This window comes from Entelurus aequoreus, linkage group LG13 (genome assembly GCF_033978785.1).
Source record: "Entelurus aequoreus isolate RoL-2023_Sb linkage group LG13, RoL_Eaeq_v1.1, whole genome shotgun sequence".
Lineage (NCBI taxonomy): Eukaryota > Metazoa > Chordata > Actinopteri > Syngnathiformes > Syngnathidae > Entelurus > Entelurus aequoreus.
This window is the reverse complement of record NC_084743.1, coordinates 37,968,764-37,981,789: the sequence shown is the minus strand read 5'-3', so window position 1 is coordinate 37,981,789 and position 13,026 is coordinate 37,968,764. Positions and strand designations below refer to the sequence as shown.

The following is a 13,026-nucleotide window of genomic DNA, read 5'->3' as shown; positions in this document are numbered from 1 at the left end:
CTCGCCCACCTCATTAATCAAATTTTGACAAGTAGGCCTTAATTTATCTCTCTCTGGCTTTGTATGAAGTACACATGGATACATATAGACACAAAGTAAAGTAGATAAATGAAGACAAAGCAAAGTTGATAAGGACGGACACAAAGTAAAGTAGATAAATGTAGACAAAGTAAAGTTGATAAAGGCGGACTCAAAGTAAAGTAGATAAATGTAGACAAAGTAAAGTTGATAAAGGTGGACACAAAGTAAAGTAGATAAATGTAGACACAAACCAGGACAGCCGTGTTCTTCACCGTGATGCAGGGGGTTGTGGCTCGCAGGGCTCCACTCGCTCCATGGTAATACTTGAAGCAGATCTTCGTCTCGGCTGCAGGAGCAGATAAGAATGTTATTTTTTTCCGATACTGTACAAACACGGCTAACATTGTGCGACAAAAACCTCACTTACGATCCATGAAGTAAGGCCCCGCCTCCAGTCGCCACACTATCTGACCTTTCTGAGTGCCATTCACGCCTCGGTTCTTGCAGTCCCACACGTTGGATGGACTGCTTTCATCTGCACAAGGCGATAAACATGTTTTTGTATGCATGATCTTTGTATTAGAATGCTATGTTAACATGAGTGCTTTTCAATGGCTGTCACACCCTGGCATAGGTAATGCAGTGCTGCAAAATTACAAGTAATATCTCTTTCCCTGCACGGTAATTGGTGCTAAAAACATCCGAGTCAAGGAGGAGGAGGCTGCCCATTTTGAGCATATTAACCAAGAGGAGAAATATGCAGTTTTACCCAACAACTTTTGGAGTTTATGGAGTATGTTATGAAAAGAAACAACCCACTGGAAATAAAACAATAAAATGAGCAGGATAGGACACTTTCAAAATCAGAGTTTGATTGTATTTCCCCTCATTTGCACAAGCCTAAAACTGCAACTTGAAATAAATACAATGTTTTCCCTGAGCAAGTCCATCAACCAGATACTTTTTGTATTGTCAGAAAACTTGTGTGTGAATAGTTGAACATGAAATGACATGACATGAAATGAAGTGATGACAGATCACTTCACTTCATATAACAATAGGGTCTTCTCTTGGGAGCCAGGTCTGTCTGTGACGGCCTCTCTCGATGGCGAGGCTGTGTTCACTGAGTCTGTACCAGTGGCGTGCCGTCACTAGAGGCAGGGGAGGCACGGCCTCACCTGCCATCATGGAGAGAAAAAAAAAAGTAAAAAGAAAAAATATATAATTAAATTGTTATATGTATCCAGTGATTATACTAAAGTTATTTTCCATTTAACTTCACCAGTTTTAGATTATTTTTATTTTTATTTTCACATTTGCCATTCAAATACTGAGAAGAGACGGTGCGGTGATCAGCAGCCATTTGAGGCACGTCACTGATTTGTGCCTCTTTAACTTTAACTTTAACATGGATTGTGCGCAATGACTCGGCTAACTGCTGGCCTGCTGTGCAGTGAGACCGTATTGCTATATGAATTATATTATACATTTCCATAGTTTAGTTAGCTGAGGTATATAATGTACAGTGTATTTTGTCAACAACTGTATGTGTGTAACGTATTTTTAGTGCTGAGCATTTATAAAACTCTGCTGCGAAGACACACTGTGTGAGGCTCGTCTCATAACCCCGCCTCCTGGTGCCAAGCACCTCCGCCGCAGAATGCACCCCCGACGTGAGCGCCGCGCCCACACCCAAACCCTCCACGTGCAAGACCGAATCCACTCAAAAAAAGTCACTTAACAAGAAGCCAAAAAGTGCAAAAACAACAATGCTCGCGCTGCAGGAGCCGCGAACGACCGCAGGGACACAACATTAGGTACACCTGCATTGCAGCTTCATATGTTTGTAAATCTGACTGTGATGATGCAGTCGTGCCTCACCAGACATTAATAATACCTGGGATTTATATAGCGCTTTTCTAAGTACCCAAAGTCGCTTTACATGTTAAAAACCCATCATTCATTCACACCTGGTGGTGGTAAACTACTTTCGTAGCCACAGCTGCCCTGGGGTAGACTGACGGAAGCGTGGCTGCCAATTTGCGCCTACGGCCCCTCCGACCACCACCTGTCATTCATTCAACATTCATTCACCGGTGTGAGTGGCACCGGGGGCAAGGGTGAAGTGTCCTGCCCAAGGACACAACGGCATGGTAAGAGGCGGGGAGCGAACCTGCAACCCTCAGGTTTCTGACACGGGCGCTCTACCCACTACGCCATGCCGCCCCATTAACCTCACCGCACGCCACTGGTCTGTACCTAGTCAAAGATGTCCTTAAAGGCCTACTGAAACCCACTACTACCGACCACGCAGTCTGATAGTTTATATATCAATGATGAAATCTTAACATTATAACACATGCCAATACGGCCGGGTTAACTTATAAAGTGACATTTTAAATTTGCCGCTAAACTTCCGGTTCGAAACGCCTCTGAGGATGACGTATGCGTGTGACGTGGCCCGGCGAACACGGGTATGCCTTCCACATTGAAGCCAATACGAAAAAGCTCTGTTTTCATTTCATAATTCCACAGTATTCTGGACATCTGTGTTCGTGAATCTGTTTCAATCATGTTCATTGCATTATGGAGAAGGAAGCCGAGCAAGCAAAGAAGAAAGTTGTCGGTGCGAAATGGACGTATTTTTCTAACGTAGTCAGCCACAACAGTACACAGCCGGCGCTTCTTTGCTTACATTCCCGAAAGATGCAGTCAAGATGGAAGAACTCGGATAACAGAGACTCTAACCAGGAGGACTTTTGACTTGGATACACAGACGCCTGTAGAGAACTGGGACAACACAGACTCTTACCAGGATTACTTTGATTTGGATGACAAAGACGCAGACGTGCTACTGTGAGTATGCAGCTTTGGCTTTTTTTTGCGTATGTACGTAACTTTTTTAAAATATATAAGCTTTATGAACCTTGGGTTAGGTGAATGGTCTTTTGGGCTGAGTGATTGTGTGTGTTGATCATGTGTTTGAATTGTATTGGCGTGTTCTATGGAGCTAGGAGCTAGCAGAGGAGCTAGGAGCTAGCATAACACGTACCGTACCGTACGTGCGCGTCACGTACGTAACTTTTTAAAAATATATAAGCTTTATGAACCTTGGGTTAGGTGAACGGTCTTTTGGGCTGAGTGATTGTGTGTGTTGATCAGGTGTTTGAATTGTATTGGCGTGTTCTATGGAGCTAGGAGCTAGCAGAGGAGCTAGCATAACAAACACGCAGGTGTTATTATGCAGGATTAATTGATCATTTCGCGATATTGCCATATTTTTGCTGAAAGGATTTAGTAGAGAAAATCGACGATAAAGTTCGCAACTTTTGCTCGCTGATAAAAAAAAGCCTTGCCTGTACCGGAAGTAGCGTGACGTCATAGGAGCTAGGATTCCTCACAATTCCCCGTTGTTTACAATGGAGCGAGAGAGATTCGGACCGAGAAAGTGATGATTACACCATTAATTTGAGCGAGGATGAAAGATTCGTAGATGAGGAACGTTACAGTGAATGACTTGAGAGGCAGCGATGGACGTATCTTTTTTCGCTCTGACCGTAACTTAGGTACAAGCTGGCTCATTGGATTCCACACTCTCCTTTTTCTATTGTAGATCACAGATTTGTATTTTAAACCACCTCGGATACTATATCCTCTTGAAAATGAGAGTCGAGAACGCGAAATGGACATTCAGTGCCTTTTATCTCCACGACAATACATCGGCGAAATGCTTTAGCTACGAGCTAACGTGATAGCATCTTGCTTTAACTGCATATAGAAACAAAAGAAATAAACCCCTGACGGGAAGTATAGATAGAAAATCAACAATACTATTAAACCGTGGACATGTAAATACACGGTTAATGCTTTCCAGGCTGGCGAAGGTTAACAATGCTGTGCTAACGACGCCATTGAAGCTAACTTAGCAACCAGACTGCACAGAGCTATGCTAAAAACATTAGCTCTCCACCTACGCCAGCCAGCCCTCATTTGCTCATCAACACCCGTGCTCACCTGCGTTCCAGCGATCGGCAGAAGGACGAAGGACTTCACCCAATGCGTTTGGCGGCCCGGAGACGTAGGAAGTCAAGGTGAAGTCGGCGGCTAGCGCGGCTAGCGCGGCTAGCGCGGCTAGCGCGGCTAGCGCGGCTAGCGCGGCTAGCGCGGCTAGCGCGGCTAGCGCTCCAACAAAGTCCTCCTGGTTGTGTTGCTGTAGTCCGCTGCTAATACACTGATCCCACCTACAACTGTCTTCTTTGCAGCCTTCATTGTTCATTAAAAAAATTGCAAAAGATGTCCAGAATACTGTGGAATTATGAAATGAAAACAGAGCTTTTTGTATAGGATTCTACGGGGTACCATAACTTCCGTTACTCTGACTTCGTCACGCGCATACGTCATCATACCGCGATGTTTCAGCCGGATATTTCCCGGGAATTTTAAAATGTCACTTTATAAGTTAACCCGGCCGTATTGGCATGTGTTGCAATGTTAAGATTTCATCATTGATATATAAACTATCAGACTGCGTGGTCGGTAGTAGTGGCTTTCAGTAGGCCTTTAATTATGGGGCAGTTACAGTGCTTAGGTAGTCTGCCACTATGTATTCTCTGTTGGCGGCCAATAGCATTATAATTTACTCTGGTTTTTTGTTGTTTCTTTCCAGTGTATCAGATAGTTTTCCTTTTGTTTTCTTATGGTTTTATTCAGTCTAGTGGGATTTCTATCTGGTTGCTCTGTTTGAGTTTGTAACCAGAGTTCCTGAACTAGCTGTATGTGGGGGCATCTCTCTATGGTCTCCCTATAGGCGAGTGCTTTATTGTAGAGCGTGTCAGGGTCACTTTCCTTTAAGTGGTCGTAGAATTTAGACACTTTCTTTTTAATTTTGATACTTAGTGGGTATCGCCCTAGTTCTGCTCTGCATGCGTTGTTTGTCGTTTTCCGCTTAGTGCAGATAATGGATTTGCGCATTTCTGTGTGTAGGGTCTCAGTCTGGTGTTTGTCCCATTTTAGGAAATCTTGGTCTGCAAGTGGGCCCCAGACTTCACACGCATAGAGAAAAATGGGTTCTATAACAGAGTCTAATATTTTGAGCCAGATTTTAATTGGGATGTCCAATTGGATGTTTCTCTTGATGGCATAGAAAGCCCTTCTTGTCTTGTCTTTTAGGTTTTTCACAGCTTGGTTCAGGTTTCCTGTGGCGCTGATGTTTACCTTAAATGGTGATTCATTATGAATCTCGATACATGGGTGACGATACGATTCACTGACAATACTTTTTAAAACATTATGATTTGATACGATTCGATGCAATTTGATGCAGATAGAAGCTTTGCATGGTGAAAATCATCACAGAACAATGTCATGTGTTTATTGTTGTAAATAGACACATACAAAACAGGTGGTGCCTGTATTAATTATGAGCAAATAGTATCAGTATTGCAATCCAAAAACTTAAATAAAAGAAGATGTAAAAAAAACACACTTTTGGAAAAGCTACTGTTGTTTGCTCAGGTAGCAACAATTACATACAGAGTAAAGCAAGCTATGCATCAAACAGAGGTGTTATAACACCATTGTAACACAAGTGCAAGATAAGTGCCACCACGTAAATTAAACAGCAGCTTCAGTGTAGAAGCTCAAATACTTTATTTGCTATTTTGAATGCATTCAAAAAAATGCATCCATCATCACGATCATGATAAAGATTGTGAACGATAGGCAAAATTCCCAAAAAAGTGCAGCAGTTCCCCTTTCAGTGGTGTTAACATCAAACTTTTGGGGATTAATTTTTGTGTTACAAACTTTTGTGTGATGTTGCTTCTTACCTATAATTATTACAAGCTGATTTGTTATGCGTATGTAGCGGCAGCTGAACCGAATGTGACAGCGTGTCATAATTACGACAATCAGCTTTACATTATCCCTGCTTGCTAATCGTTAAAAATAACCATACTTTTGTCCATTGGACCAATCTTTTTTTTTAATCCAAACGTTAACCACACTTTAGATTTAATATTTGGCGGCGCATTATTTGCAAAGTCTTTCGGGGCTGTCTGCTATGTTGCTGTGTCATCAGTCGCAAACGAGAATGATACTCTTGTATTACGTCATTTAATTTCATTCATTTCATTTCATTTTTTTTATTTATCTCCATTGATGTGCATCTTTGATCGATAGACAATTATCACTCAATTATTCAATTATACATTTACACACCAATGCCTGAGAAGGAGCAGGATGAAAAAAATCTTATATTTTCCTGCCCCCTTCAACATAATACGTCTTCTTCATCGTATGGGCAGCTGTTTTCCGGCACCCGGACCTGAGGCCGAGGGTCTATGCCTTTTACCACCCCAGGCCCGGGGGGCCCTCCCGTTCATATGTCAGGACACACAGAAGTGAGCCAGGTCACCGAGCAGTCATCCAGGTCCGCCAGGCCACGCAAACCATTAGGAGCACGATAAATCGGGCAACGCAGGATCACGTGGTCGGCAGTCTGCTCCTCCGCGCCACACTCACACGTCGCGTTAGGTGCTAAGCCCCACTGGAACATGTTTGAGCGAAAGCGACCGACACCAGTTCGGAGGCGGTTAAGCCTCACCCAGGCCACTCGTGGTAGTGAGAGGCCTGGTATTGAGCCGGTGTCAGGTATGAAGTCACGGAGTCTGGAGGAGATGGTATGCTCCAGGTCCGTGCTCCATTTGTGATTCGCCCAGTGAGCCGCCCTGATGTTGTTGTCACTGCATTGCTGCAGGAGCTTCAGGGCGGCTGGTACCAGTGGGTCTCTGGAGGGGAGGCGGGGCGTTGGCTCTGAGGAGAGTGTGAGCCTTTCATGGAGCAGGTGGTTCTCATCCATGTTTGCCCGGCCCGCCAGAGTTGCTACAGCACCTTGGCGACGAAGCTCAGCGGGTTGGATGCCTGCTAAGATGGGCAGTAGCTCCACAGGGGTGGGGCGCAGGCATCCAGTGATAACACGCAAGGCTTCGTTGATCGGGACATCAAGTTGTTTAGAGTGAGCACTGCGCGCCCAGACAGGTGCGCAGTACTCAGCAGTTGAGTAGACCAGGGCAAGTGCTGCTGTTCGCAGAGTTCTTGCCCCGGCACCCCAACCGGACCCGACCAACCGTCTCAGCAGTGAGACGCGGGTGTTGAGTTTCTTGCGTGTTGCCAAGAGGTGTTTACGGAAAGTGAGCGACCTGTCCAGGGTGACCCCAAGGTATTTAGGGTCAGGACGAGGGTCTTCAGGTGTAGGACGAGGCTGGCATAGGGTAAGGGAAGCCCCATCCGGCTTCCGCACCTCGAACCTGATCTCACGATCCGCTTCCCAATTGTATAGGTGGAAAGCTTGTGTCACCGTCTTGGATTCGCTGAGCTTCAATCTCCAGTTATGGAGGTAAGCCACTAAAGTCTCCATGTCCTGGCTTAGAGTTCCCTCCAAGGCCTGCCAGTCCCTGTCGGAGTGCAGCAGCGCGAGATCGTCTGCGTATGCGAACCTCCGTGAGACTGTGGCAGGCAGGTCGTATGTATAGATGTTATACAGGAGGGGAGCCAGGACAGATCCCTGGGGGACGCCATTTTTCAGGCGCCGCAACCTGCTTTTATCTCCGTTACTGGTGGTGAGAGTAAAGCTGCGGTTCCAGACAAGCTCCATGATCATTTTGACCATGTGCCTGTCTGGAAGCAGGCGGAGAAGTTTGCAGGTGAGGCCGCGGTGCCAGACTGTGTCATAGGCAGCAGTCAGGTCTATGAAGACGGCACCGGCCTTCTTTTTCGCCTCAAAGCAGTCCTCGATGTCCTGGGTAAGGAGGGCGACCTGATCCACCGTGGACTTCCCACGTCGAAAACCCGCCTGCTCCCGGGGGAGGTGGGGGTCTATGATGGGCTCGACACGGGCGTGAATCAGGCGCTCGAGGACTTTAAAGGGGACGCAGAGCAACGAGATTGGTCTGTAGCTCGTTACGTCATCCTTTGGCTTGTTCGGCTTGGGGATAGCGACAACAGTGGCCCTTCTCCAAATCCTGGGGATCCGGAGTTGGCGCAGGCAAGAAGACAGGAAAACTCTCAGCCAGGACTTCATTGCAGGGGCAGCGTGGAGCACGAGTTCTGGGCAGATGTTGTCAGGCCCAGCAGACTTGCCTGGTTTGGTATACTGGAGGGCAGCTGTGAACTCCTCCGGTGAAAACTCACCGGAGATGTTACACTCGCTAGATGTTGTTGTCCTCCAGAGGTCTGCAGTTTCCTGGCGCACCGCCCGGGAAAAATCTCGATTTATCCCGGTATATGCCCCGTTTTTCACAACCTGTGCTGCAATAGCATTTGCGGTAACGGGGCATGTTCGGGGTGCGCGCTCAGACCTACCAGTCAAGTTGTTCAAAGTGCTCCACGCGATACGGCTAGTGTGCGAGAAGTCGATGGAGTGGACTGCCTCTTTCCAGCGCTGGTGCCTCTTCCTTCCAAGAGTGGAAAGAAGGGCAGTGGCTGAATTGTTAGCCTCCGGGCCATAGGGAGCCCGGAGGAAGGCGCTGTAGAGGGTCTCGCACTCGCCATCCCAGCATGGTTTGTAGTTCTTACGCCGGCCGCGTGGGATGGCTTTTTTGGCCGCAGATGTTAGTGCCCTACAGAAGTCCTGGTATGCCTCGTCCACGTTGGGTGTGTCTGGTGGTGGGAGACACCGTGTGGACTTGTTGGTATGGAGGCGATAGAGTTTCCAATTGGCCTTCCGGAAGTTCCATCGCTTCATCGGTCCGCTCGGAACTGTTGTCACGAGGTCGGGCACCGATATCAGCGACGGTCGGTGTTGCGACCTGGGGAACATTCCTAGAACACGTCTGTCGGGGAGCTGGGTGTCCACACCGACACTCACAAAAGCCAGGTCAGGGTTCGTGTCAGTGTTATGCCGAGCGGAGTGAAAGCTGGCTGGGCCCTTCGGGTTGTAGAGAAGGTTGAGCGAGTTGCGCTCTGCCCAGTCAGAAAGAGTTTCCCCGCTCGGTGAGGTGGTACTGTATCCCCACCGTGTATGCCGGCAGTTGAAATCACCAGCATATACACACGGTGGTTCAAGCACTGGCAGTGACACTGGCGTGAGTTGTGAGGGTGGTGGTTTGTAGACGTTGACAATTTTGATGTCGCCAACGTCCACTCGCAGCCACTCGATCTCGGAGTTGTCCGGTGATCGATCGGCGAGGGTCCAGCTCAGATCGTTGTGGACAAACGTGGCAAGGCCATGCTTCTTGCTCAGGATTGACCCAGCTAGCGTGAAGTTGGTGATCGCTAGCTTGTCCGCTGTTGGGCGGTGGGTTTCCTGAAGGAGGATGACCATGGCTTGGGTGGTGTGGGCCATGTGCTCGATGACGGATGTTTTGGCATCTGTGAGCCCTTCAACGTTCAGTTGCAGTATTCTTGGTTGGAGACCGGCAGCAGTGTTGCTACCAGATCTCCGCCCAGACTGCCCCTGGACGCCAGAACGGGAGGGTACCCGAGTTGAAAGTTTTTTGTTTCGCCGCGTTGCCATGGAGTAGAGCAGCGCGGTTACTTGCAGGGATCACGGCGTGAACGTAAACTTTCTCGATCCCTAACATAATACGTAGTCTTACTTAATGGATATCATATAAACCAACAATTACATCCAAATATAATGAAAACAAACAAAAAACACACAAAAAAACACAACAAGTGCAAAACTTCATGAAGTACAAACCGAACAAACAAAAAAAAAAGTAATATACACCTCAGGGGATGATACAAAACAAATACAAAACCAGGCAAAAAATAAGTAAAATAATAAATATAAAGAAAAATGTAAACACTTATGGCTGTCCATATGATCTTATTGTTCTGTCTTTATATTTTTTTTCAATTAGAATGTATTTTTACAGTCTTGTATCTCATTGTAAAGAGAATTCCATAGTTTAACCCCCACCACTGATATGCACATTTGTTTTAAAGTTGTCCTTGAATACTGATGTTGGAAATGACATTTTCTTTTATGCTCTGTATTCTCAGAAATGATGACAAACATTTTTTGTAAATTTGCTGGTAATGTTTTACTTTTAGCCTTAAACATGACACATAATGTATGTAACTTTACTAGCTCCTGTAGTTTCAATAAACCAGAATTAATAAATAATATGTTAGTGTGTTCTAAGTAATCTACTTTATGAATAATCCTTATAGCTCTTTTCTGTAGTTGATACAATGCCTTTATGTTACTTTTATATGTGTGCCCCCACACTTCCACAAAGTAGCTGATATATGGCAATATAAGTGCACAATACAATATACACATTGCCCTATAATCTAACACATATTTTACCTTATTTAATATAAAATACAGACATATTTTTCCATACATGTACACTATGAGATTTCCATGTCAGACCGTCATCCAGTATCACTCCTAAAAATCTAAGTTCAGAAACCCTTTCAATATCAATTCCATCTATTGACAGTTTGATTGTTTCCTCCCTTTTCCTCTTACAAAAAATCATAAACTTTTTTTTTTTACATTTAATGATAATTTATTGACATCAAACCATCTCTTAAGTTTAATCATTTCCTGTTCAATAATGTTTGATAACGCTTTTAAGTCATGTCCCGAACTATAAAAGTTGGTGTCGTCCGCAAATAATACAAATTTCAACAACTTTGATACCTCACATTTATCATTAATATATAAAATAAACAATTTTGGTCCCAAAACCGAACCTTGTGGAATTCCACATTCAATCCTCATTTGTTCAGATGTATTGCCCACAAAATCCACAAACTCTTGTCTATTATCTAAATAACTTCTTAGCCAGTCTAAAACTACTCCTCTCACACAATATGAATGTAACTTGGACAATAATATAGAATGATCTATAGTGTCAAATGCTTTTTTAAGATCGATAAACACCCCTATAGAGTATTTCTTATTATCAGTTGCCGTTGCTAAATCCTCCATTATATTCATGACAGCTAAAGCAGTGGATCTATTGGTCCGGAATCCATACTGGCTCTCACTCAACAACATGTTCTTTTCAATAAAACTGTCTAATGTTTCTACAAATATTTTTTAAATTATTTTAGAAAATTGTGACAGCAGTGACACTGGTCTGTTATTAGTAAATCTATGTTTATCTCCCGTTTTAAAGAGTGGAATTACCTTTGCTACCTTCATTCTATTTGGAAAGGTCCCTGTTTGAAAAGAAACAAACAAACAAAGAGGTTTGATGATACAGTCAATAGTCTTTTTTACAAGTATCATGTCTATACCATCACTGTCTGTTGATGTCTTATTTTTCAGTTTTGTTACCATCGATACAATTTCATTTTCACTAACATCTCCTAGAAGCATGGTCTGTAGCACTTTGCTTCCCCCTCTCCATCCACTCTGTCATAACAGAAATCTCGCATGATTACAGCGGCCATATTTTGTAGTTGATCTACAAGCAACAAATTTGTGACCAGAGGTGGGTCGAGTACCCAAATATTTTACAAAAGTAAGAATACCATTACTTTACAATAATATGACTGAAGTAAAAGTAAAAAGTAGTCAACAAAATAATTACTCGAGTAAGTATTCCGTGAAAAAACTACTCAAATATTGAGTAACTTGTAAAAAACTTCTGATTTTTTAGTAGCTATTTTATAATGGTTCTTGGACTACAATTGTATTGATCTGTGCACGTGTCTGAAACAAAAAATCATATAGTTTGTTGCAGTATGTTTTCTCAAGTTAGAAGTTGAATTTTTGCAGGCTGAAATGTGAACATTTCTACTGACACAGATGACAGCACATGACAATGTTCTTTGAACTAGTTTGAAAGTAATCATTAAAGATTTGTGCTGCCTTGTCTGATGTCATGTCAGTTTTACAGTCAGTACGTTTCTCTGATTTGTGAAATAGTTAAGTTTCTTCTATTTTCACAGCTACATTTGAAGTTCTAGTGTTTATGATCTCCGTCCATTTTCTACCACTTGTTCCTCTCGGGGGTCGCGGGGGGTGTTTGAGCCTATCCAAGCTGCATTCGGGCGGAAGGCGGGGTACACCCTGGACAAGTCACCACCTCATGGCATGGCCAACACAAATAGATAGACAACAATCACACTCACATTCACACACTAGGGCCAATTTAGTGTTGCCAATCATCCTATCCCCAGGTGCATGTCTTTTCTTATCTCTAATGTGACTGTTGGCCATACGCAATGCGCCTCTCGTACACTAGGGGGCGATTGTGGTCATTTCAGCTTGTTTATTACATGCTAATAAGTTAGTGGTAGTAACTTTTAAGCTCAGTATCTAACATGTAACTACAACTTTTCACTGCTATTTAGTGTTGTTGGTATTTTTTAATGTGTTTAAAGAAATACAAAAAGTTCGCTATTTTAGAAAACTGTTATAGGAGTTTTCGGCTTACCAGTTGTCTCAAACAGCCGGATGTGCTGGTGTCTTCGTCACATTAATAAATTGTCATATTTTGGCAGTGGTGGGCTGTCAGGGCCAGCAAGGTCCTCTCTGTTGGCCTAACATAACCAGAAATCACGATCATAATTAAAGATAAAGTAATTTTTAATTTACTTTCCCTAAATATCTAAAAGTATTCATATTCTCTTTATGTCATATTATGCTCCTTCCAGTGCGGTTGTTTTTAGGTTAGAGTTTTTATCCAATCAGAATTCAGCTAGCTTATGTTGCCATGCTGTACGAAATCTGTCAGAATCAACAATACGGGCGTCTGTTTACTGTAAGTGAACGTGCACATACAGTTGATAGATAATTGCGATAGCCAATCAGATCACGAGTTGTTGTCAGTAAGGCCTTCTAGCTGGCCTCACATTGAACGTGACATTTATGCGTCCTGTGATTGGACACTCACTGGTTTGAGCCGCAGCGGTGCTATGCAGATCAGCAGAGCCACACCCGGGACCGTGAGCTACTGTGTTGAACAATTTCCCTTGTGGATCATTAAAGTTTGTCTAAGTCTAAGTCTAGCGGATGAATTTGAGAACACATACAGTAGA

The 13,026-nt window shown here is 44.0% G+C and overlaps 1 protein-coding gene across 9 annotated transcripts in view; it reads right to left on the bottom strand.

Annotated features, from left to right (window-relative positions):
- The window catches only part of hecw2a (HECT, C2 and WW domain containing E3 ubiquitin protein ligase 2a), a 304,402-nt gene that overhangs the window by 264,521 nt on the left and 26,855 nt on the right, over positions 1-13,026 (bottom strand). For all 9 annotated transcript variants that reach the window (XR_009828322.1, XR_009828323.1, XM_062067818.1 and 6 more), the window contains 2 exons: positions 449-556; positions 273-367 (listed from right to left, as the gene is read on the bottom strand). Coding sequence is in view for 7 of the 9 variants with exons in the window: in XM_062067818.1 (XP_061923802.1) it covers positions 273-367; positions 449-556 (203 nt within the window). In the remaining 2 variants the exon portion in view is untranslated. The remainder of the gene's footprint in view (positions 1-272; positions 368-448; positions 557-13,026) is intronic.